At 40.8% G+C, this 23,482-nt stretch overlaps 1 protein-coding gene across 3 annotated transcripts; it reads right to left on the bottom strand.

Moving 5' to 3' along the window:
• Positions 1-1,010: 1,010 nt before the first annotated feature.
• LOC307178847 (uncharacterized protein) lies at positions 1,011-16,338 on the bottom strand. Of its 3 annotated transcripts, XM_079907432.1 has the most exons (7): positions 16,302-16,338; positions 15,628-15,791; positions 12,870-12,943; positions 10,158-10,219; positions 8,668-8,794; positions 7,623-7,745; positions 1,011-3,802 (listed from the first exon to the last, which is right to left on the bottom strand). In XM_079907432.1, exons 4-7 carry the CDS (start codon positions 10,215-10,217, stop codon positions 1,743-1,745), a joined length of 2,370 nt encoding a protein of 789 aa, XP_079763558.1. In that variant the 5' UTR covers positions 10,218-10,219; positions 12,870-12,943; positions 15,628-15,791; positions 16,302-16,338; the 3' UTR covers positions 1,011-1,742. The 3 variants fall into 3 exon arrangements, with proteins under 3 accessions (XP_079763558.1, XP_079763556.1, XP_079763557.1); XM_079907430.1 differs by lacking the exon at positions 12,870-12,943; XM_079907431.1 differs by lacking the exons at positions 12,870-12,943; positions 16,302-16,338 and adding an exon at positions 16,110-16,294.
• Positions 16,339-23,482: the final 7,144 nt, after the last annotated feature.

Genomic DNA, 23,482 nt, shown 5'->3' with positions numbered 1-23,482 from the left:
TCTTATTTCATTTAGCATATGCCCTACAGTTTTATTCATGTTGTTACAAATATTTCTCCATATGTATTTCCTGTGTACCAGTGGTTAGAATTAGAGGTTCAATTTGATTCAGGTTTATTTTGTTTTGGAAAGCATACTTCATGGGTGGTTCTGTTTGTATCTCCTATTACCCTAACTGGAAACTGCCAAGACACCTAAAAAGAGATCAAGATGAGAAAATGTTTTCTACCAAATATCAAGACTCGTTGCAAAGCTATGGTAACTGAAGCAGTGTGGTATTGGTAAAATTACTGAAAAGTAGACCAATCAAAGGGAATTGAGAGTCAAGACATCCATCTAATCATATACAGATTACTGATTTTCTTCAAAAGTGGCACTGCATAGTAGTGGGGAATAAGGGAAATGTTCAGTAATTGGTATAGGAACAACTGGATATTCATATGGTGAATAATCAAATTATGTGAAAGGCAAATATAGACCTTTCTTTGAAGATTTGTTAATAAATTGATTTTAATCCTGTCACCTACCAAAAAAATAAAGAAAAAGGAAAGAGAGAGGGAAGGAGGAGGGGGAGAGGGAGAGAAAGAGAGAGAGACAACTGCTAAAATTTGAATAAGGTCTGGAGGTTAGACGTTATGCATCAATATTCAATTTTCCTGAATGCTATACTTGTGCTGTAGATATGTAAGTGAATATCCTTGTTCTTACAGTATTTCTTAGGTATTCAGATGCAAAGGCTAAGAGGTCTGGAACATTCTCATGGTTAAAAAAAAGCATATGTCAATATGTGTGTGCATATATACACGTTCACATACATTAAGAGAATAATGACTCAAACATGTTAACTGGTGAATCTGAATACAGGGTACATGAGAGATTTTATATAATTTTTACAATATTTGGAAAGTTTTAAATTATTTCAAAACGAAGTTTAAAGAAATGTAAAAATTTATGTCAAGCAAAATCCCATCATTTAGAGATAAGTAAAAATAAATACTTTTTTGTTCTTTTTTAATGAGATCACACAAAAATTCCATGCTTTGTGTTTTTCCAGGTTAATGTATTCTGGACATCTTCCAACATCCATAGCAAAATTTGCACTGGATAAGTAAATCATAAAATACTTTGGCAACCCAACTGATTATTTCTATGCTTGCTATTATAAACAATAATGCAATGAACATTCCTTTATATACATCTGCGGCAGATATGTATTTACTTCTGAAGATCAAAGGTTCATCTCTGGGGATCTATTCCTTAATTTTAATCCAATGTATCAGATGAAATAAAGCAATCATATTACAAATTCTTGGCTACAGGAAATTTTTAGTAATTTTATTCATTTTTCATAGTTTTACAGCTTTAGTAAAAATAACGGTCACTGTAAACAAGTATAAAATGGAAGTTGATGGAAAAATGACCCCAAAGGCCTCCTTGACATCCCCCCTCAAAAAAAAAAACTAGTTAGTATATGGCAAATATCCTTTTCACACACTGTCTTTAGGCATATATTCACTTTGAGAGATCATTTATATCACGTGGATCTTACCAAGAGGGTTACAACCTATTTCTCCCGTTACTACGTATGGTTCTATGTCACCATTTTAATGGATTTGCTGGGAAGATTCCATCTGAAGGAATCCCTTTCCACTCTCAATACTTCATAGAGTTTATCAGCAGCGTGGACTCTCCAAAACCTTGAAGATGTGCATACTGACTGATGTCTAACAGACTTCTCACTTTTAAAGACTCTTGCCAGTGTGGACTTTCTGATGGTATGTAAGCCGTGAACGGTGACTGAAGTCCTTACCACATATGTCACACTTGTATGGTTTTTCTCCTGTGTGGACCCTCTGGTGGGCGTGAAGCCGAGAACTCTGACTGAAGCCCTTCCCACACTCCTCACATTTAAACAGTTTCTCCCGAGCGTGAACACTCAGATGGACTCTAAGATTGGAGGGGAGACTGAAGGCCTTCCCACACTCCTCACACTTGTGGGGTTTCTCTCCTGTGTGGACCCTCTGGTGATGGCGAAGATTCAGGCTCCGCCCGAAGGCCTTCCCACACTCCTCACATTTGTAAGGCTTTTCACCAGTGTGGCCCCTCTGGTGGTATATAAACTGTGAACTGTAACGAAAGCCCTTTCCACACATGTTGCATCTGTAGGGCTTCTCCCCAGTGTGGACCCTCTGATGGGACTGAAGACCAGAGGACTGGCTGAAGCCCTTCCCACAGACACCACACTTGTAGGGTTTCTCGCCCGTGTGGACTCTCTGATGGACCCGGAAATCTATGGCCTGACTGAAGCTCTTATCACACGCCTCACATTTGTAGGGTTTCTCTCCTGAGTGGACTCTCTGATGAGCATGAAGGTTTGATCTCCAACTGAAGCCCTTCCCACACTCCTCACATTTATACGGTTTTTCTCCAGTGTGAATGACTTGGTGCAGTTTAAGATTTGAACTGTAACTGAAGTCCTTACCGCACATGTCGCATCTGTAGGGCTTTTCCCCTGTGTGGACTCTCTGGTGGGTCTGCAGCTTTGACGACTGACTGAAGCCCTTCCCACACGTCTCGCATTTGAATCGTTTCTCCCCGGTGTGGACGTTCTGGTGGACTTGAAGATTGGAAGCCTGACTGAAGCCCTTCCCACACTCCTTGCATTTGTAGGGTTTCTCTCCCGTGTGGACACGGAAGTGGATGTGAAGATCTGTGTTACGGGTGAAGCCCTTCCCGCACGCCTCACATCTGTACGGTTTCTCTCCAGTGTGGACCCTCCGGTGGCATATCAAAGGGGAATTGTGACTGAACCCCTTGCCGCAGACATCGCATTTGTAGGGCTTCTCCCCAGTGTGGACCCTCTGATGTATGTGATAATGTGCGGCCTGTGTGAAGCCCTTCCCACACTCCTCACACTTATAGGGTTTCTCACCCCTGTGGACCCTCTGGTGAACACGAAGGTTAACGCTCCAGCCGAAGCCCTTCCCGCACTCGTCGCACTTGTACGGTTTCTCTTCGGTGTGGACTCTCTGATGGCACTGAAAATTTGAACTTTGGCTAAAGCATTTACCGCACTCCTCGCATTTGTAAGGCTTCTCCCCCGTGTGTGTCCTATAGTGGATGATAAGGCCTGTGCTGCTACTGAATCCCTTGCCACAACTGTCACACCTATAGGACTTCTCTCCCGTGTGATTAGATTGACGGGGATGAAAGGAGTTCCTATTGAAACCATCGCCGGATTCACATTTATCGACTTTTCCTCGCGGGTGAATTCTTTGATGACTTTGCAGATGGGAGCATTTCTCTCCCAGGTGAACCCTCGGATGAATTGGGAGTACTTCGCTATCACTGAAGCTTCTCCCACACTCTCTACAGGGATACAGTGTGTCTCCTTTGCAGGGTTTCTGTTCTGTGTCAGTTGTAACAGGATCACTCAGGGGTGATTTCTTCATGAAGGCTTCACATATACATGGGTTGTTTTTCCCGTTCATTTGCTTACCTCTACTCTGATTCCCTGACTCACTCACATACATATTCCCACAGGAATCCTGGGTTCTCGAAATCAAAAACACTTGATTTTCAAGGTAACTGGAACTATCGCCTTTGTGGTTCATCATATGGTTCTCATTTTCAGAAACCTGAAGAGAATCACCTTGTAGGAAATGGGAAGTCCTCCTCTGAAGACAGCACGTTGAATCACTTGCGACCTGTTTCCAGATTTGCCAGCAAGACGGCTCTTCACATGAAAGGTATTTTAATGCGACTTTTCCAAGAGTCTCCACCTCATCGGGATTCTTGCTGCCTAAAAGAAAAAGCGATATTCAGAGGTGAGGACAAGTAAATGCTTTGTTCAGAAACATCGGGATTTCACACTCAGGGATAAGGCCTTAAAAAAACCAGAGAAAGGGTCATGTCTGTACCACACCACTTATCCTTTTGTTATGTTTTTTCGTGTAAGTGGAAGCGAAGAACAGGGTCAAGAGACTTTTCTGTAAATGTGACCTATTTAGAACCACAGGTCTAATGGTTTAATAGAAGAGCTGTAGGTTTGAAATGGGATGGCTGCAGGGCAACAAAGACAACCCACCTTCCAACCTACAGCAACGTCAATTAAAAGCCTAATCACTTGTTCCTTAGCAGGTTTATGACAAGTGGGCTTCTACTGAATTAGGTTAGGAAAGCACAGACTGTAGACATTAAATAGTACTTTAGGTCCTGGTAGATATGATCTACCAGGTAAATTTGGGAAGTGGTTGGGATAATAACATTCATTTTTCTAAGCCTGGGAGTGATTCTGGTCTCTGTAAAAAGAAGGGGGAAAGGGAAAACTAACCTTGGACAGCTGAGAAAGAACCTGGGAGGAGAAGAAAGAGAACAGATTCTCAAAGGCAACCCTGAATGGAGGAGAGGGAGAGTTATGTTCAGCTTGGAAAGCTTTTGCCCAGGAAGCTGCGAACCTTGCTTTTTCTCTCATTCCCTTCGGGTCTCTCTGCTCAAATGTCACTCAACTGGGTGAGGCCTTCCTATCACCCAGTATAAGATAATTCCTCCCACCCCAACACACCTTCCACTCTTCCCATCTGCCTTACTCTGCTTTCTTTTCCCCCATGGCACTTATTATTTGATTTACTATGTACTTCTTAATTTTTTCCTGCCCATTTAGAAGAACTAGGATGTAACAATCATGAGGAAAACAAGCACTTTGATTTCTTCATTGTTTCATCCCCACTGTAACAGAATTTCTCAAATTGCTGGCATATACTCGTGAACTGTGAAATCCATTCCATACATTGTGACACTTCAAAGAAAAAGAAGTGGGAATTCCCTGGTGGTCCAGTGATTAGGACTCAGCACTTTCACTGCCAGGGCTAGGTTCGATCCCTAGTTGGGGAACTAAGATCCCACAAGCTGCATGGTGCGGCCAGGGAGGGGAAAAAAAAACCCTCAATATTCTGTAATAACCTATATGGGAAAAGAATCTGAAAAAGAATAGATATGTGTGTATGTATAACTGAACCACTTTGTTGTACACATGAAACTAACACAACATTGTAAATCAACTATACCCAATATAAAATAAAAATTAAATTTAAAACAATAGAATTATGTGGAAATAAATAATAAAAATATGAAAAGCATATCACAAGCAGTAAGGATAACACTATATAAAATGCTTGTTTCAGCTGCAGACATACACATAAATATGCACGTATGTTACATCTATACTTGGTCGGGATGTAAAATATTTCTTATTGAGAGTCATAGTTAAAAACGTATGGAAGCCACTGGCTTAAAATGTTTAAAGTGGTGCCAAGTCCTGAATGATTAATTTGCTTAAATAGAAAGTTACATTCAAATAATATAAACTGAACAAGTCCCAACAGGTATGTGCACATTTCAGGGTATGGTAGGCTAACTGAACATCCTAAAGATGTCCATGCCCTAATCCCTGGAACCTGCGAACATGTTAATGTACACAGCAAAAGGGACTTCAGATCTGATTAAATTAAGGATCTTGAGATGAGCCCAAAGAAGTCACAAGGGTCCGTAAAAAAAAGGGAACGCGGGACTTCCCTGGTGGCGCAGTGGTTAAGAATCCACCTGCCAATGCAGGGGACATGGATTCGAGCCGTGGTCCGGGAAGATCCCACATGCCTCGGAGCAACTAAGCCTGTGTGCCACAACTACTGAGCCTGCGCTCTAGAGCCTGTGAGCCACAACTACTGAGCCCACGTGCCACAACTACTGAAGCCCATGCCTCTAAAGCCTGTGCTCCGCAACAGGAGAAGCTACGGCGATGAGAAGCCTGTGCACCGCAAAAAAGAGTAGCCCCCACTCGCCGCAACTAGAGAAAGCCCATGCGCAGCAACGAAGACCCAATGCGGCCAAAAATAAATAAATACATTAAAAAAAAAAAGAATCCCTACAAAAACAAGCTCTTTATTTTGCACGCCAGTGACCTATAAAGAACATTTTAGGTAGTATTTGTACTTGAAGCATGGATGCAAAATCCTGAAACATGCGGATGCTGAAGAGGTCAAAAAAACCTTTGAGAAAGGGTGGCAGAAAATGCTACCAGATTTGTTAAAAAAAGACTTGGTCTATGACACAAAACTGAAGTGTAACAATACGTAGGATCATGATTCCTGAAATGAACCCCAGTGAAACTAACACATCACTGTAAATCATCTACACTTCAATTAAAAAAAAGAAAAAGAGAATGACACCCTTTCCAGTAATATTCCTGAATGCATCAAACGTGAAGCAACATGTAGACATGAGGAGGGAGATGGACAAATGCAGATGGTTATATCCATTAACCACTCTCAGAATTCAGGGCCTAATCTATCATGTTTGCAGATAAGCTTCTCTCCTTCGTTTTTCAGGCAGAGGGAGAGTATATACATTTACATTCCCTAGGAATATCTGATGTTTTTAAATGGGTAGAACTGAGGAATATGCAAATTAAAGAGAAGGGAAGGAAGGGGAGAGAAAGGAAGAGGAGGTCAAACAGTGAAGTAAACTGAGGATCTGAGCAAAGGCAGGAGAACAGAGGGCCTTGAAAGGCTGGGGAGAAAAGTGAAACAATGGCTGGGGATCCAGAGGATGAGGTGGTCTTCACAGATGAAGAAGGCTGGGGTCATAGGTCAGGAAGAGCTGTGAGGAGAGCTTCCTCACTTTTACTCAAAAGAATAGGATTTTTTTTTTTTTTCGGTACATGGGTCTCTCACTGTTGTGGCCTCTCCCGTTGCGGAGCACAGGCTCCGGACGCGCAGGCTCAGCGGCCATGGCTCACAGGCCCAGCCGCTCTGCGGCATGTGGGATCTTCCCGGACCGGAGCATGAACCCGCGTCCCCTGCATCGGCAGGCGGAATCTCAACCACTGCGCCATGAGGGAAGCCCCAAAATAGTAATTTTTAAAGTAATATCTTCATTCAACAATTACGTACTGAGCATCTACTATGCAGAAGGCTCATCGGAGGCTTTGGGTAGAGACAGTAAATACAATTGCCCAAATTCCTACTTTCAAGGGGAGACGGATGAGGAACAAGTAAATAAAGACAAGTTACGAGGTCAGGAGGTTATCAGTGCTTCGATACAAAATAAGGCAGGGTGAGGGCACGGAGAATGGAGAGAGAATGGCACTGTAAATGGGGCAGACACACAAGGTCTGTCTGATGAGATGAAATTTGAGCAAAGACCTGAGTGAGTAAGGGAGTGGCTGCGGGCCTCTACACTGAGGCAGAGAGCTAGTCGAAGGTTGGGAAACAAGAAAACACTCCAAAGGGGCCAGGATGATATGAATGATCTAAGAAAGGGTAAAAGGATGGGTGATCAAAGAGGAACTCAGTGAGGAGGCCAGATCAGGTAGGGCCCTGCAATCCACTGTAAGGACTCAGAGTGAAAGGGGAGGCCTTGGGAGGGTTTTGGACAGAGGAATGGTATGATCTTACTTGCTTTCTAAAGAACCAGTCTGGCTACCATATGGAGAAGAGGTTACAGGAGTGCAAGAGCAGAAGCATGGAGACCAGTTTGGAGGAAGCTGTCACAGTCCAGGCAAGAGATGACAGCACGTGGACAAGAGCGGTCATCACGGACGTGGAGAGAAGATTAGCTGGTACCTGAAATAATAGCTTTGCGGTTCTCACTGGAATGCCCGTTTCTTTGGGTTTCTCTCTCCATCATCCAAATCTTTTCTTCTGTCTCCAACTGGGACACCATATCTGGCTTGAAGGGAAGATGTCCTAGGAAAAGGCAGATATATATATTTAAGATGAACACACAGCTTAAATAGATCTTTGTCCAAGTTCTATAACCCTCAAGTGATCACAAATTGTAATAAGAAATGAATTCAGGGAACTATACTCAATATTCTGTAACAACCTATAAGAGAAAAGAATCTGAAAAAGAATATATATATAATTGAATCATTTTGCTGTACACCTGAAACTAACACAACATTGTAAATCAACTATACTTCAATCAAAAAAAGAAAAACAAATTGAGGTCACAACCTAGTTCATGTCTACATATAGATAAAATTAGATTTAACCAATGTCTGTTTTTATCATATTTCCCACACTCTCATACCACTTACTGCAAACGGTCACAGTTTTTGCTACAATGTGAGGGGATCTTGATAAGGAACTCTGACAGTTTCTATTCGTATTCCATTTTATTCTATTTCACTGAAAAAAAAAACTAATGCCAGTACAATGAACTAAGTTGACTCCAAGATCCACCAAAGTATCTGAAAGACAAAGTATAGAAGCTAAGCTGCCCGTTTATAGATCATCTAAAACAGGGTTTCTCAGCTGAGGCACTACCGATATTCTGCACTGGCTAATTCTGTGTGGTGGGGGGAGGTGGTCCTGTGCATCGTAGGACGTTTAACAGCACCACTAGCCACTAGATGCCAGCAGCACCCCTCCCTCAGCTGTGACAATCAAAACTGTCTCCAGACATTGCCAGATGTCCCCAAGGAGGCAAAATCACCCCGGATGGAATTTTGCCTGAGCAGAGAGGGACCAGAAAAACCTATGGATTGGAAAAACTTGTGTCTTCAAGGTCAAGGAACCACTTCACAAGGTCCAAAGCTTTGAACAGCTGAGGACCAGACACTCTCAAGAGACTTGAAGTTCAGGGTCAGAGAGTGCCCGTCCTCACCCACTGAGACCAGGTTCCGGAAGTTCTCCACCATCACATCCTGGTACAATTTCCTCTGGGCAGAGTCCAGCAGCCCCAGCTCCTCCTCGGTGAAGGTCACGGCCACGTCCTTGAAGGTCACCGCCTCCTACGACATCAAACACATGTCACCTCAATCTCACAACCTCCATTGGAAGAAGGGCAGCATCGAGAAGGATAAAGAAGATTAACCCAAAAAATGGTTACCGATTTGGAGGGACTCCAGGCAGTTTTCAGTCCCAACACTTGCCCCTCTCAGTGACAGTGATGTCACCTCCCCGCTGTCCCACTCTATCTCTGCTTTTAATATTCGCAAAGTTCACAGGCTTTCTGCAACCCTCCAGGACAGGTACACAGCTCCTCACCTATGCTTTCAAGGCAAAAGCCATAACCACCTGCTGCCACACGCACAGCTGGTGAAGGCACAGGGTGAGTTCAAATTTCAAGGTTTTAATGACAGGACCCTGGGCAAATTCCTTTACCTCTCACTATCTTAATTTCCTCTTCTCTATAATGGTGTCTCAATCACAAGGTGTTTGAAAGGATTAGACGAATGAACACGTGTAAAGCACTTACAATGGCGCCTGGCACATAAGAAGTGCTCAATAAATTTAAGCAAGCAGTATCATTAAAATCTCTTTCATTCCATTTTGTGACTGCATAGCATAGTATTCCTTAGAACTGATGATGTAGCTTTAATCAATCCAAATAAAGCACAATTAGTTACAGATTTTTACTTATCATCATCTGCTGTAAAGCTCCTTTCACAGAGATCTCAACCAAGAAGTAGCAACTGCACTTTAAAATTTTTGAAAGCATAATGGCAGATTTCTGTCTCAAAAGGTTTTCCCAATTCACCTTTCATATGAGGGAGTACAAATGTTCCTGAATCTCTACACTGGCCAAATAAGACATAATTCCGTTTTTTTAAAAAAAGAAAATCTTCAACAATCTAAGTGAAATAAATAAATAGAAAGCTTTCATTAACGTTTGTACACATTTAGTTATTAAATTATTTTCTTCATAAATTTACTTTCCATTATTGTGACGCTCCATTTCCTTCTTTTACTCATATTCCAGTTGGGTCTTACTTTATTTTACTAATTTTGATGAGAATTAGAGATATTAAACCTTTACCTAATGTTTATAAGTATGTCCCATCAATTCAAATATTACAAATATATAGCTGTGAATGCCTGAGGGAAAAGGAATATGAGAAAGCAAAAAGAGGTAGTTTGTAAACAGAGTAGTAGGGTAAATTATCTTTCTCTATTCCAAGTTTCCACAATTTTTCAAAGATTGCTTTGTGAAATAAAGATGATAAAATAAACCAAACAAAACGCACAGTCTGGCACACAACATGCACGCAAGGTGTGTCGTGTTCATTAACCTTTCCAAGGAAGAGAAAAAAGGTGTGTCCAATCTTTGAGAAATAAAATCCCTTAGGAGTCAGAAAGCAATGCCTTACTTACCTGAAACTCAGTCATTTTCTCCCACTCCTTCCGGGGAAGGTCAGATTCCTGAGAAGGCATAACTGGGGAAGGACAAAGAAGCCATGAGATGCAGGCCAGGGCTGTCAGGAGCCCATGTGGATCTCTGCAGAAATTACACATGAGCACGCGTACTCCCAGGCAGAGGTGCTCACGTACAGCTTGGTAAGCAGAGCTTGGAGTAGACTGCAGCTACTAGCAGGACTGTCAGCCAGCAGCCACTGGACAGTTAACAACCAGCACAACCAAACACAGTATCCCTACCATAAAGACTGCTGATCCTACCATAAAAAAAAAAATGAAAAGACGATCTATGGACTGGGAGAAAATATTTGCAAATTATGCTACTGAAGGGACTGATTTCCAAAATATACAAACAGCTCATACAGCTTAATATCAAAAAAGCAAACAACCCAATCAAAAAATGGGCAGAAGACCTAAATAGGCATCTCCAAAGAAGACATACAAAATGGCCAAAAGGCACATGACAAGATGCTCAACACTGCTAATTATTAGAGAAATGCAAATCAAAACTACAATGAGGTATCACCTCACATCAGTCAGAATGGCCATCATTAAAGTCTACAAATAATACATGCCGGAGAGAATGTGGAGAAAAGGGAACCCTCCTACACTGTTGGTGCCAATATAAATTGGTACAGCCACTATGGACAACAGTATGGAAGTTCCTTAAAAAACTACAAACAGAGCTACCATAGGATCCAGCAATCTCCCTTCTGGGCATATATCCAGAGAAAACTCTAATTCAAAAAGACATATGCACAATGCTGATAAGTTATTTTTGTAGTAAGAAATAACGGCCCAATAAAAATTACATAAAACATGGGACTTCACTGGTGGCACAGTGGATAAGACTGCTCCCAATGCAGGGGGCCCAGGTTCGATCCCTGGTCAGGGAACTAGATCCCACATGCATGCCGCAACTAAGAGTTCGCATGCCACAACTAAGGAGCCTGTGTGCTGCAACTAAGGAGCCGGCAAGCCGCAACTAAGAAGCCCTAGAGCCGCAACTAAGGAGCCCGCCTGCTGCAACTAAGACCCCATGCAAGCAAATAAATAAATAAATATTTTAAAAAAATGTCCATCAACATAGGAATGGATAAACAAGATGTGGTACATGTATACAATGGAATATTACTCTACCATAAAAAGGAATGAAATAGTGCCATTGGCAGAGATGTGGATAAATCTACAGACTGTCATACAGAGTGAAGTAAGTCAGAAAGAGAAAAACAGATATCGTATAGTATCACTTCTATGTGGAATCTAGAAAAACGGTACAGATGAACTTATTTGCAAATCAGAAATAGAGACACACGTTGAGAACAAACTTATGGATACCAAGGGGGGAAGAGGGGGGTGGGATGAATTGGGAGATTCAGATTGACACATATACACTATTATGTATAAAAGAGATAACTAATGAGAACCTACTGTACAGCACAGGAAACTCTACTCAGTGACCTGTGGTGACCTAAATGGGAAGGAAATCTAAAAAAGAGGGGACATATGTATACGTATGGCTGATTCACTTTGCTGTACAGCAGAAACTAACAACACTGTAAAGCAACTATACTCCAATAAAAATTTTTTAAAAAATGATACATGCACCCCAATGTTCATAGAACTATTTACAACAGCTAAGACATGGAAGCAACCTAAATGTCCATCGACAGATGAATGAATAAAGAAGTTGTGGTATGGAATGGAATATTACTCAGCTATTAAAAAGAATGAAATAATGCCATTTTCAGCAACATGGATGGACTTAGAGATTATTATACTAAGCGAAGTAAGCCAGACAAAGACAAATATCATATAATATCACTTATATGTGGAATCTAAAACAATGATACAAATGAACTTATTTACAAAACAGAAATAGACTCACAGACACAGAAAACAAACATGGTTATCAAAGGGGATAGTGGGTGGGGAAAAGGGAGGGAGGAGGAAGGGGGAATAAATTTGGAGTTTGGGATTAACATATAGACACTACTATATATAAAACAGATAAACAACAAGGATCTACTGTATAGCACAGGGAACTATACCCAGTACTTTATAATAACCTATGATGGAAAAGGATCTGAAAAAGAATATATATAAAAAACTGAATCACTTTACTGTACACTTAAAACTAACACAACATTGTAAATTACCTATACTTCAATAAAAAAAAAAGAATAATAATGAAAATAAAACCTAAAGAAAAAAAAGATCTCTGATCCTGGGGGTGGCAGGAAATGAAACGCAACGTAACAACAATGTGGGTTTAAAAAAAAAAGAAAAGGGCTTCCCTGGTGGCGCAGTGGTTGGGAGTCCGCCTGCCGATGCAGGGGACACGGGTTCGTGCCCCGGTCCGGGAAGATCCCACATGCCACGGAGCGGCTGGGCCCGTGAGCCACGGCCACTGAGCCTGAGCGTCCAGAGCCTGTGCTCCACAATGGGAGAGGCCACAACAGTGAGAGGCCCACGCACCGGAAAAAAAAAAAAAGAAAAGAATAAAACAAAGAGTTCTGGAGTCAAAGTCCTAGGTTTAAATCCTGGAAAAGATACTACGCATCCATGTAATGTAGGGGTATTACAAAAAACCTCTCTGTGCCTCTCTTCAGTCATCTACACAATGAGGATAGGATATGCACCTGGCCACTCCTCGTAAACCATACCCACCACATAGAGTTGTTCCAAGGATTCAAGGAGTAGATGGAAAGTTCTAAAAATATAGGAGTCCCTTTTTCTTGCAGCTGCAAAAAAGCAGATGATCCTTTGCATCAGAAACTGTATCTGCCAATGTCTTTTCTAACAATAACAACAAAAGAGACCTGAAAGGCATCTAGATTTTGTATATGGCTGCTCTCCTATGAAAGTCACCTGTATTTTCTGAAAGCCCTGATTCTGACATAAAATTTCTCCTTACTTAATAATTTGTTGCCCAGTTAATAATATTTTACTCACACTTGTATTAGTTTTCTAAAAAAGTATCATTTCCGGTCAATTTATTTCACTGAGGCCAGAAAAGGCTTATTGGTAAAAGCCTTTCATCCTATGTGCATGGAGATAAAGAAAAACACATAGAAAAGAAAAAGAGACAAAATAAAAATCAAGAAACATGGAAGATAGCTTGAGAGGCTCCAACATTTGTCTAATAGCAGTGTAAGAAGGGAATGGAAGCAACTACAGAGAGGTTTTATTTCAAGAGATAACTGCTGAGTTCACATATAGAAATTCTGAACAGTATAAATAAAAATACATATACTCCTAAACAAATGACAGTGAAACTCAGGAAGGCAAAGGATAAATAACTAAAAACAACAACAAAAATCCTTAAAGCTCCCAGAAAGAAAATATAATTTACCTAATAAAAATGACAATTAGGTTGACAAAAACAGGGAAGCAGAATGGAGATCTAAAATATATGAATATTTCCAAAATGAAGGAAAAAAACGTGAATCTTGATTTCTATGCTCAACTAAATGGTTATTTATAGGAGAGAGGAAGAAAGACATTTTAGCTGCTTAAAAAAAGAAGAAAATTTATAACGAAATGAATCCTAAAAGAACTGATGGTAAGGAAACATGTAAATATGTTGGTAATATCTTTGTTAAAAGAAAAAACAACCTAGAACGATATGACAAATTTTGAGGGTGGTTTTAATAAAAAGTAAACCTATAACCTAGCCTGCAGTGGAAAAAAAAAAAAAAAAAAGGTGGTTATTTAGTCTCTATATTTTTCAGAATAAGAATACATGCTGATTAAATCTAGTGATTGTTTAGACAGATATCATTTTTAAAAGTTAAAATATAAGACCACACAATTTTCAAATGAGTTGAGGGTAAATAAAAGGAATAAACTGAAGATAATAAAAGAGAATAAAAGGAAAAAATGTAGAGCATAGTGATTTAAAAATAAATATTTTAAAAATATTTTACATAAATCAATGAAGTTAGAACACACAAAAATAAACTCAAAATGGATTAAAAACTTAAATATAAGACAAGACACCATAAAACTCTTTTAAAAGAGAACATAGGCAAAACATTCCCTGACATAAATCATATCAATGTTTTCCTAGGTCACTTTCCCAAGGCAATAGAAATAAAAGAAAAAAATAAACAAATGGGGCCTAATCAAGTTTATAAGCTTTTGCATAGCAAGGGAAACCATAAACAAAATGAAAAGAACCTATGGAATGGGAGAAAATATTTGCAAATGATAGGACTTGATAAGGGCTTAATTTCCAAAATATACAAACAGCTCGTACAACTCAAACAACCCAATCGAAAAAGAGGTGGAAGACCCAAATAGACATTTCTTCAAAGGAGACATACAGATGGCCAATAGGCATGTGAAAAGATGCTCATCATTGCTAATTAGAGAAATGCAAATCAAAACTGCAATGAGGTACCACCTCACATTGGTCAGAATGGCCATCATTAAAAAGTCTACAAATAATAAATGCTGGAGAGGGTGTGGAGAAGAGGGAACCCTCTTACATTGTTGGGGGGAATGTAATTTAGTGCAGCCACTATGGAAAACAGTATGGAGGTTCCTCGAAAAACTAAAAGTAGAGTTGCCATATGATCCAGCAATTCCACTTCTGGGCATATACCCAGACAAAACTATAATTCGAATAGATACATGCACCCCAGTGTTAGTAACAGCACTATTTACAATAGCCAAGCTTATGGAAACAACCTAAATGTCCACTAACAAATGAATGGATAAAGAAGATGTAGTATATATATATACAATGGAATATTACTCAGCCATTAAAAAGAATGAAATAATGCCATTTGCAGCAACATGGATGGACCTAGAGATTATCATACTAAGCGAAGTCAGAAAGACAAATACCATACGATATCACTTATATGTGAAATCTAAAACACGACACACATGAACTTATCTACGAAACAGAAACAGACTCACAGACATAGAGAACAACTTGTGGTTGCCAAGGGGAAGGGGGCTGAGGGAGGGAAGTATTGGGAGTTTGGGATTAACAGAGGCAAACTATTATATATAGGATGGATAAACAACAAGGTCCTCCTGTATAGCACAGGAAACTATATTCAATATCCTGTGATACACACAATGGAAACGAATATGAAAAAGAATATAACTGAGTCACTCTGCTGTACAGCAGAAATTAACACAACATTGTACATCAACTATACGTCAATAAAATTTTTTTTAATATTTTAAAATATTTTAAAGTAAATAAAACATTTTATATTTTAAAGAATATTTTAAAAACACATGTACGTGTGGTAGAAAAACACATGTACATATTAACAAGCAATTAAACATTCTCAGGTGTAGTCAACAGACAACTGATCTTTTTCCTAGCGGTAATTTACTAAGTGAAGGAAACCTGATTAACTGAAAACAGATGACGGACCAACAAAGACCTTTCAGTAGTGTGTACCTGGGGCTATGCTGTGAGGGGCCAAGAGGTGCGTCCTTCCTCCCGTTTCCGAATTCAGGACTGGCGAAGAAAAGGATGTGGTGGAAGAGCACGACTGTATCCGTCTCCCGGATACACTGCCGCGGGACGTCCCCAGGCACTAGCGCGGGGTGACTCGGTGCTTCCTAAAAAACGAGATCAGTAAAAGCTCGGGAAAAGCTCGGGAAGGGCTGTCTCCCGATGTCTGACAGAAGGACCGTGCCATCGCTCCTCGCTCTCTCCCTTCACTCGGGCGTCCAGTCAAAAGGGCGCTCGTGAGAAAATGAACTGCGTCAACAGCAAGAGCCAACCCGTTATGTGACACCAGCGTTCGAAGCTGTTGACACGTATGGTCTCACTCGATTCTAATCACAACCCTACCCAGTAGTGACCGTCTCTCCCGCTGTCTTCCAGAGGAGGAAAGTAGGACGCACGGATAATCAACAACTCGCCATATATTGTACCGATAGAAGTAGCAGCTCTGCTTGGTAAGCGGGGGAGGAGAACAGAAGGATGCCGCACTTGCGCCCTCCACCTCTCAGCCTCCGCCGGCGGGCGCGACTTCTCCATCCTAAGACAGCCGGCTAGGTAGCGACTAGTCCCACGCTCAGGCCGAAAAGGCTCGCAGGGGTCTTGGGGGTGCAGGGCCGACTCACCTCCCGGATCGAAAAAATGGTGGCTGCCTCGCTTTCCCGGAGCGGAAGTGCCTCTGACTACACAGCGCTCGGAACTACACTTCCCAGAAGCCCCGGAGACACGCCACAGCCCCTCGTTTCCGGATAGAGTCCAGGGGAATACACTTCCCAGAGCCCAAAGAGGAGAAAGGGCCGTGTCCTCCCCGTTGGAGCTTTAAAACAAAACAAAACAACCCCAAACTCTTGGGAGTTCTCGGCCAACGACTTCCAGGATCCCCTTCGTGTGAAGCAGTTCTCTGACGCCGGTAGAGCTTAGCTTTATCTCACTGACAAACAAAACATGATAAATATTTGAAGAGTCAGAATCTTAAAAGACTGAAAGAAACAGATCAGTGTAATAGAACTGTACCCCCTCTACCAGAGGAAAAAAAGGGGGGGAGAAGGGAAATGATAGGCTTAAAATGCAGTTTTAGGCGATTTTTAGATGAGTGAAAGACCCAAAAAATGCACCAGGGGCAGATTGTATTGTCGATTTCCACTATTGTTAACAGAACAGTCAAATAATTCAGAACTTGGCTGCTGAGGACAACACCACATGGAGTGAAAAGACAAGCTTCAGCATGCACTGTATGATCAATTTCTCAAATCAGGGCCATTGTAATCAATCCTCAGGGAGTTTCTTAACTTGAAAGACAAGCACGTTGTTGTTAATTAGGTGTTTATACAATAATCACTACAAAGACTGTTGTTTGTTCAAATATATTGATGGAAGAAATTTGCACATACTGAGGTATGGGGAAGTCATTCTGGCTTTTACGTAATTTAACTTTACACTTTACGCTAACTAAAACAGCCTGTTTTGTGGCCTAGTAAACATACATCTGCTTTAACCATTAAGGAAAAGGGTGCAGGACTTCCCTGGTGGTCCAGTGGTTAAGAATCCACCTGCCAATGCAGGGGACATAGGTTCGAGCCCTGGTCTGGGAAGATCCCACATGCCGCGGAGCAACTAAGCCCGTGTGCCACAACTACTGAGCCTGTGCTCTAGAGCCTGCGAGCCACAACTATTGAGCCCGCACGCCACAACTACTGAAGCCTGAGTGCCTAGAGCCCATGCTCCGCAACAAGAGAAGCCACCGCAGTAAGAAGCCCGCACACCGCAACGTAGAGTAACCCCCGCTCGCCGCAACTAGAGAAAGCCCACGCACAGCAACAAAGACCCAATGCAGCCATAAATAAATAAATAAATAAATAAAAACATATTATTTTAAAAAAATAAAAATAAAAAGTGTGCAGTGTCCAGAAGTAAAGAATGCCTGTTTTGAAGAGAGAAAAATGCCTCCCTCTCTGGGATGTCAATGCTAGCTTTCCTTCAATGATAAGGCTCCCTGGAGCTGAGGCCATGCTGACTCGTAATGTGAGTGCTAATGTCTTTTTTGAAACCTTGAAAGAATATACTCCTGTCATGTTTGATGTTCTTTGTTTTGACAAGATATAAAACTGCTGAAAACTATGCTTCTTTGGAACAGTTCCTCAGAGCTATCTGAGAGGCTGCCTCCCAAGCTACAGTCTTCAGTTTGGCTCAAATAAAACTCTCATCTATTCTTATTATAGGTTGATTATTTCCATTAACAGTATGACAGAATTGATGTTTCAAAGAAATGAGACTGGAGAGAAGAGAGGAATACCTAAAACTATCCATATATCCATGACAATATATTTTTGCATTTCTCATTTCTGAACATATATTCCTTTTTCTGTTATTCTTAGCAGCTATCTCTTATGGAGCACTTAGTGTGTGCCAGGGACTACTCCCAACTCTTTAGACTCCGGGATCTCACTTCATCTTCACAACTTTTTTTAGGTAAATACTATTATTTCCTCTATTTTACAGTTTACAACAGAGCCAGAGGCAGAGAGAGTTAAGTAATTTGCCCATGTTACTAAATTAGTAAGTACTAGAGCCAGGTTTCAAAATTTGGCATTTGACAACCACAGCCTGAGAGGTAACCATTACACTAACCACATCTTTTATAATCAACATGAACAGAATGTTTAACTTCAATCAATTTTTTCTCCTTCCTGATGCCAGAAAGCTGTAGCCTTACATGGAAATTCAATCCTTTTCACATGCGTGTCTATCCAGTGCCCTTAAGGGAAGGTCCAAATACTTTGGCCAGCCTCACAAACAGGAATCTTCCATATGCTTGTTTCCCTCTTCAAATCTGCTTTCCACACTACATGTCCAGCTGTGGTGAATCGCTTGTACTCCTACAAAAAGCTTTTTTGTATCTGCTGTTCCTTCTTGTCATATACTGCTGCTCTCTTCACTTCTAGGTCATAGCTTAAATATTCCCTGCTCCAGTAAGACTTCTTGTGAGTTCTTGTCTTGCAGACTAATACAAACCATGTATGATAACCACGATCACAGACTTGGACTCAGGCTGCCTAGGTTAAAATACTCGTTCTGCCACTTACTCTGTGAACTCTGTCCCTTCTTCTTCATTTGTAAAATGGAAATAATAATAGGATTGATGTGAGGAAGATACATGTAATAAATACATGTAAAAGCACTGGAAACTCTGCCTGGCTCACGACCACCTACAACAAGTTAGCAAATATTCTCAGATGATAAACACAGGACACATAAATTAGAGACAGTTGGTTTCTAAATAAGTTTTCTTTAGATCATTAAAATATTATCAATAATTAATGTATATCAACTTTTGAATGCTGTGGAAAAAATTAGTAGATACTGCAACCCATTGAAAGTGAGATAAAGGATCACTAAAGTTTATATTTTTCTCCTTTACTGTTTCCTAAGTCCATTTCAGGAATTTTGAATAAAATCTAACTGAGCTGCAGGCCTCTGTTTCAGGATATTGGGCAGCTACACCAGCCACAAATACTGAAGAATTTCTCCCTGCCAGTCTTTGGTGCTAACTACACTTTAAAGAATATGACATTCTCCCTGAAACAAAGTAGCACACAGCCAAAGGGAGAAACAGATCAGAAACCAAGATTTAGAAGACTGGACTGTTTCAAGTCAAACTTCAAAATAGAGAAACCAAATTCATAATTATTCCTCTCCAACTTTCAATGTTTCTCTGTCCCTAAACTTTCTTACCTACATAACTACCATCCTCCTGGCTGCCAGGAATGAAAACCGTGAAGTTAACAGTTGCTTTCCTTTGCTCTTCATATATAATCAATTTATGTTCATGCATTTTCAATTCTAGTGACTCCATGACTGGGGTTTGTTTTTAGTTTAAATTATTCCACCTTCTCTTCCTCCCAATCTCCCCAAAAGTATTTTGTGTGTGAAGGGGAATGGACACAATTAGATAGGGAAAACTTTGACAAGGGTTGCAGACGACTGATGGGGTGGTGGGCAGGTTTCATTACACTAGTTTCTCTGTTTTGTGTATGTTTGGGCCTTTCCTTAATAAAAATTTAGGAAGAAATACCATGAGTAGTACAGCTCCAATGCAAAATGCATTAAAAATGTTAACAGAGTTATGTCTAAACCTTGAGATTATGGGTAATTTCGTTTCTCTCCTTTTTACAGTTCTGTATTTCCTAATCTCTCTATAGTGGGCATACATTCCTTTTATAATGAGGATATAAATTACAAAGCCCCAAACCACTTCCAAACCTGATAGAAAAAAAGACTTCTTTAAACCATTCACATGACTATTTCTGATGATTTTTTTTTAAAAAAAGTACAAAAGTACAGCATAGATATTAAAAACCCAGATTTGAGACTTCAACTCCTCGGGTTCAAATGGTAGTTCTGCCTCTTACTAGCTATTAAGCCTTGGGCAAATAAGATAAACTCACAAGAGTAAATTTTTTTAAAAAAAGAATTTTTCCTTGTCCAAAGGGTCTGTTTTTCCTGTCCTTTTTCTTAGAGCAACTCCATAAAAAACCCAGGGCTTTTGGATCCTTTCTTTAACTTTTCCATATGCATGAAAATCTTGTTAGAGGCTAAGGAAGCCTCTTACCAAGTTTACAACCCAGAATCGTTTTTCAAAGTCCTGGGGTTTTTCCCTTTAGAATGTAAACATCTTAGAAAATAACCCAGCGTCCCAGTCACTGTGGGAGTGTAACAAAAGTGCCTTTCAGTGAGTTGTAAATCTGCTAGCAGGGGAGATCAGATATATTTTATTATTCCTTCAGAGAAAGTCAATTAACAAAACATTCCCAAGTAAATTTAAGATGAATTTATCAAAGAATTTGCAGTAAATGGGGGCAGTCACTTCCTCTTATAGGAAAATAAGATACCGTTAACCTTGAGAATGTATGTACCAAGTCGTCAAAAATAGACTAGCACGTAATTGCTTGACTGTATAAATAGCGTTAAAATTCTTCCTCTGTAATCTATTTCCACAGATTATCTACAACACTGTACTCTGGAAATGCTTATTCAGTAATAAGATTGCTTTCTTTTCGACACTGTGTAGAGAGGACTTTGTGTGTTAGGCGGGTGCTTTATTTCCCCCCCAAAATACCTCCGTTTCCTTATCTGTTAAAAAAAAAAAGAAAAAAAGCCTAATAGCTTTACCTACCTCATAGGGCTGTTGCGGTCATTTAATGAAGTTAATTTGTATAAAATGATAAGGGACTTACCAATGATTAATGACACTAGTGATGCGGATGAGACCAAGACAGATTAAGTAACTCACATAATGTTATACCGCTAGGAAGTGGCAGAGCTGACTGGTAGGAGAGGGAAGTCAGTTGGAGTGACGGGAGACCTTCAAACCAGGCGACGAGCGACTTGGGCTGCCCCCAACACTCGGGAGGCTCAACGGTGGGGAACACAAACTTCCCCCAATCCCATACTCTGTAGCCGGCAGCAGCTTCTCCTACTCTCCCCGAGGACGAGGGCCAGGGCCTCGCTGGCTCCCCGCCCAGGCTTGGAGAGCCCAGGCTTGGAGGGGCCCCGGGGATTGTAGACCCATTTACCTGAGGGGAAGGTGGGCAGCAGCCCACCCCTCCTACAGCGAAAGCGCCGCCTTCCCACTAGAGGGAGCCCGTTGACCACTTCCCAGAATTCCCTAGCCCTGCCGTCCAGAAGCGGAAGTGCTCTGGGCTGCACGGACCTCAGACTACACCTCCCAGAATGCCCGAGAGAAACTGCGGCCACGGTCCCGCCCTCTAAAGAGGAAGTACTTCCTAGTACCCTGAGCTTCTAGGCACTGAGTTGAGTTGTTGTAGAGGGTTCCTGAAACACTCAGGCTAGAGGAATTTTAAGAGCTATTTTTTTGTTGTTGTTGTTATAAAATTGCTTTAATTCAGTTCTCTCCGTATTACAAGCCGGCAGCGGCCTGCCATGCTCCTTACAATACTGAGCCTGTAATTGCTGTTATCAAAATATACATCTGTGTCACCATTAAAAAAACCGCAATTGCTGCCCCTTACGCCTTACAACAAGAAATGCCAGCGCGGAGTGTGGCAAAGTTGTCCAATTTGGCGCTGCTACTGTCTTTCTTGGTGGCTCCTACCCATTCTGTTATTGAAAGCTAAGCATCACTTTAGCCATGGTCAAGGGGCTTGAGAGGAGGTCAGGGTAGGGAGAAGAGGAGTCTGTAGTAAAACCTTAAAGAGCTGCCTATAGGAATAAGGATAAAAGGGTAATGGATCGCCTTTGGGGGAGACTGAAACCAAACTCCAAATTACCTCAATTACTTGAAATTGGATTAGAGTGAAGCTTTTTTGTTAGTATCTTCAAGCATCTAAAGGAAACAAATGAAAACTCTCTAGGGGAGAGAGCATCATCATAGGCTTCAAATTATTTCTATAATTTAAAAACATATTAATATTGGACAAAGTAGTCCTTGAAGAAAAAAGCATTATAAGATATACAAAGAAACAATAAGTTTCAAATTATCATGAATAACAGCTTCACATAATGTAAAAGCAAACTTGAAAAAGCAAAATTGACAGAACCACAAGGAGAAAAGCAAAATTCTCAGTTAGAATGGGAGTTTTCAATACATATTTAGGAAGAAATGTGGAACTTTAAAAGCATATACTAAAACAGAAGAGAAGCTGAATCTGAAAATTAAAACATCCCCCTCGGGAATTTAATAAACAAATGACAAAAAAATACAGTAAGTATATGGAAGGAAATGAGACTCATGAAATAGAAAACAAAATAAGTGGATTTTTAAAAAAAATGGCCAAAAGAACATTCTGTGACTAAAACAATAAAATTGACAAAGTCCAGTAACAGTGATCAAGAAAAAGAAGACAGAAATGGCATTATTACCAATTTCAGAAGTTAAAAAGGGAACATCACTAAAGATTTTAACAGAACATTTTGAGGAATATTATAATGATAAATTTGAAAATGTATGTGAAATGGTTATAAATTCCTAGAACGATCACATTTAAAACTAAAATAAAATTACACAAAAATTACACATAATACCTAGTGATAAAATGTTGAAATTTTTACCTCCAAGAATGAAAATCAGGAGCATTCCCTGGCAGTCCAGTGGTTAGGACTCTGTGCTTCCTCTGCAGCGGGCCTGGGTTTGATCCCTGGTTGGGGAACTAAGATCCTGTAAGCCACAGCCTACTGATAGTAATGCTCTTAGCTACAAATGCCTGAGGCACTCATCTGGGCTCCGAATTACTCACACAGAGCCCCACAGACATTTCCCCCACTGGGGCCAGTGTTGTGGCTGGGCCAGCCTTTATGGTTCTTATTATTATCACAAGACACACTTCAGCAAAAAACCATTAGGGAAATCATTGGGCTTCCCTGGTGGTGCAGTGGTGAAGAATCCACCTGCCAATGCAGGAAACACGGGTTTGAACCCTGGTCCAGGAATATCCCACGTGCCACGGAGCAACTAAACCCGTGCACCACAACTACTGAGCCTGCGAGCCACAACTACTGAAGCCCATGTGCCTAGAGCCTGTGCTCCACAACAAGAGAAGCCACCGCGATGAGAAGCCTGCGCATTGCAACAAAGAGTAGCCCCGCTCGCCGCAGCTAGAGAAAGCCCATGCACAGCAACAAAGACCCAATGCAGCCAAAAATAAAATAAATCAAATAAATAAATTTAAAAAAACATTAGAGAACTTTGAAAAACAAGATCTATTACTCACAGATACTCTCTACTTTCTACCTTGCTGTGTGGCCTTTGGGCATGCAGAAGTCACTGATCTTATACCATGTTCCCGTTAAA

Source organism: Stenella coeruleoalba, assembly GCF_951394435.1.
Source record: "Stenella coeruleoalba genome assembly, chromosome: 20".
Taxonomy (NCBI): domain Eukaryota; kingdom Metazoa; phylum Chordata; class Mammalia; order Artiodactyla; family Delphinidae; genus Stenella; species Stenella coeruleoalba.
This window is presented reverse-complemented; position numbering and strand designations above follow the sequence as displayed.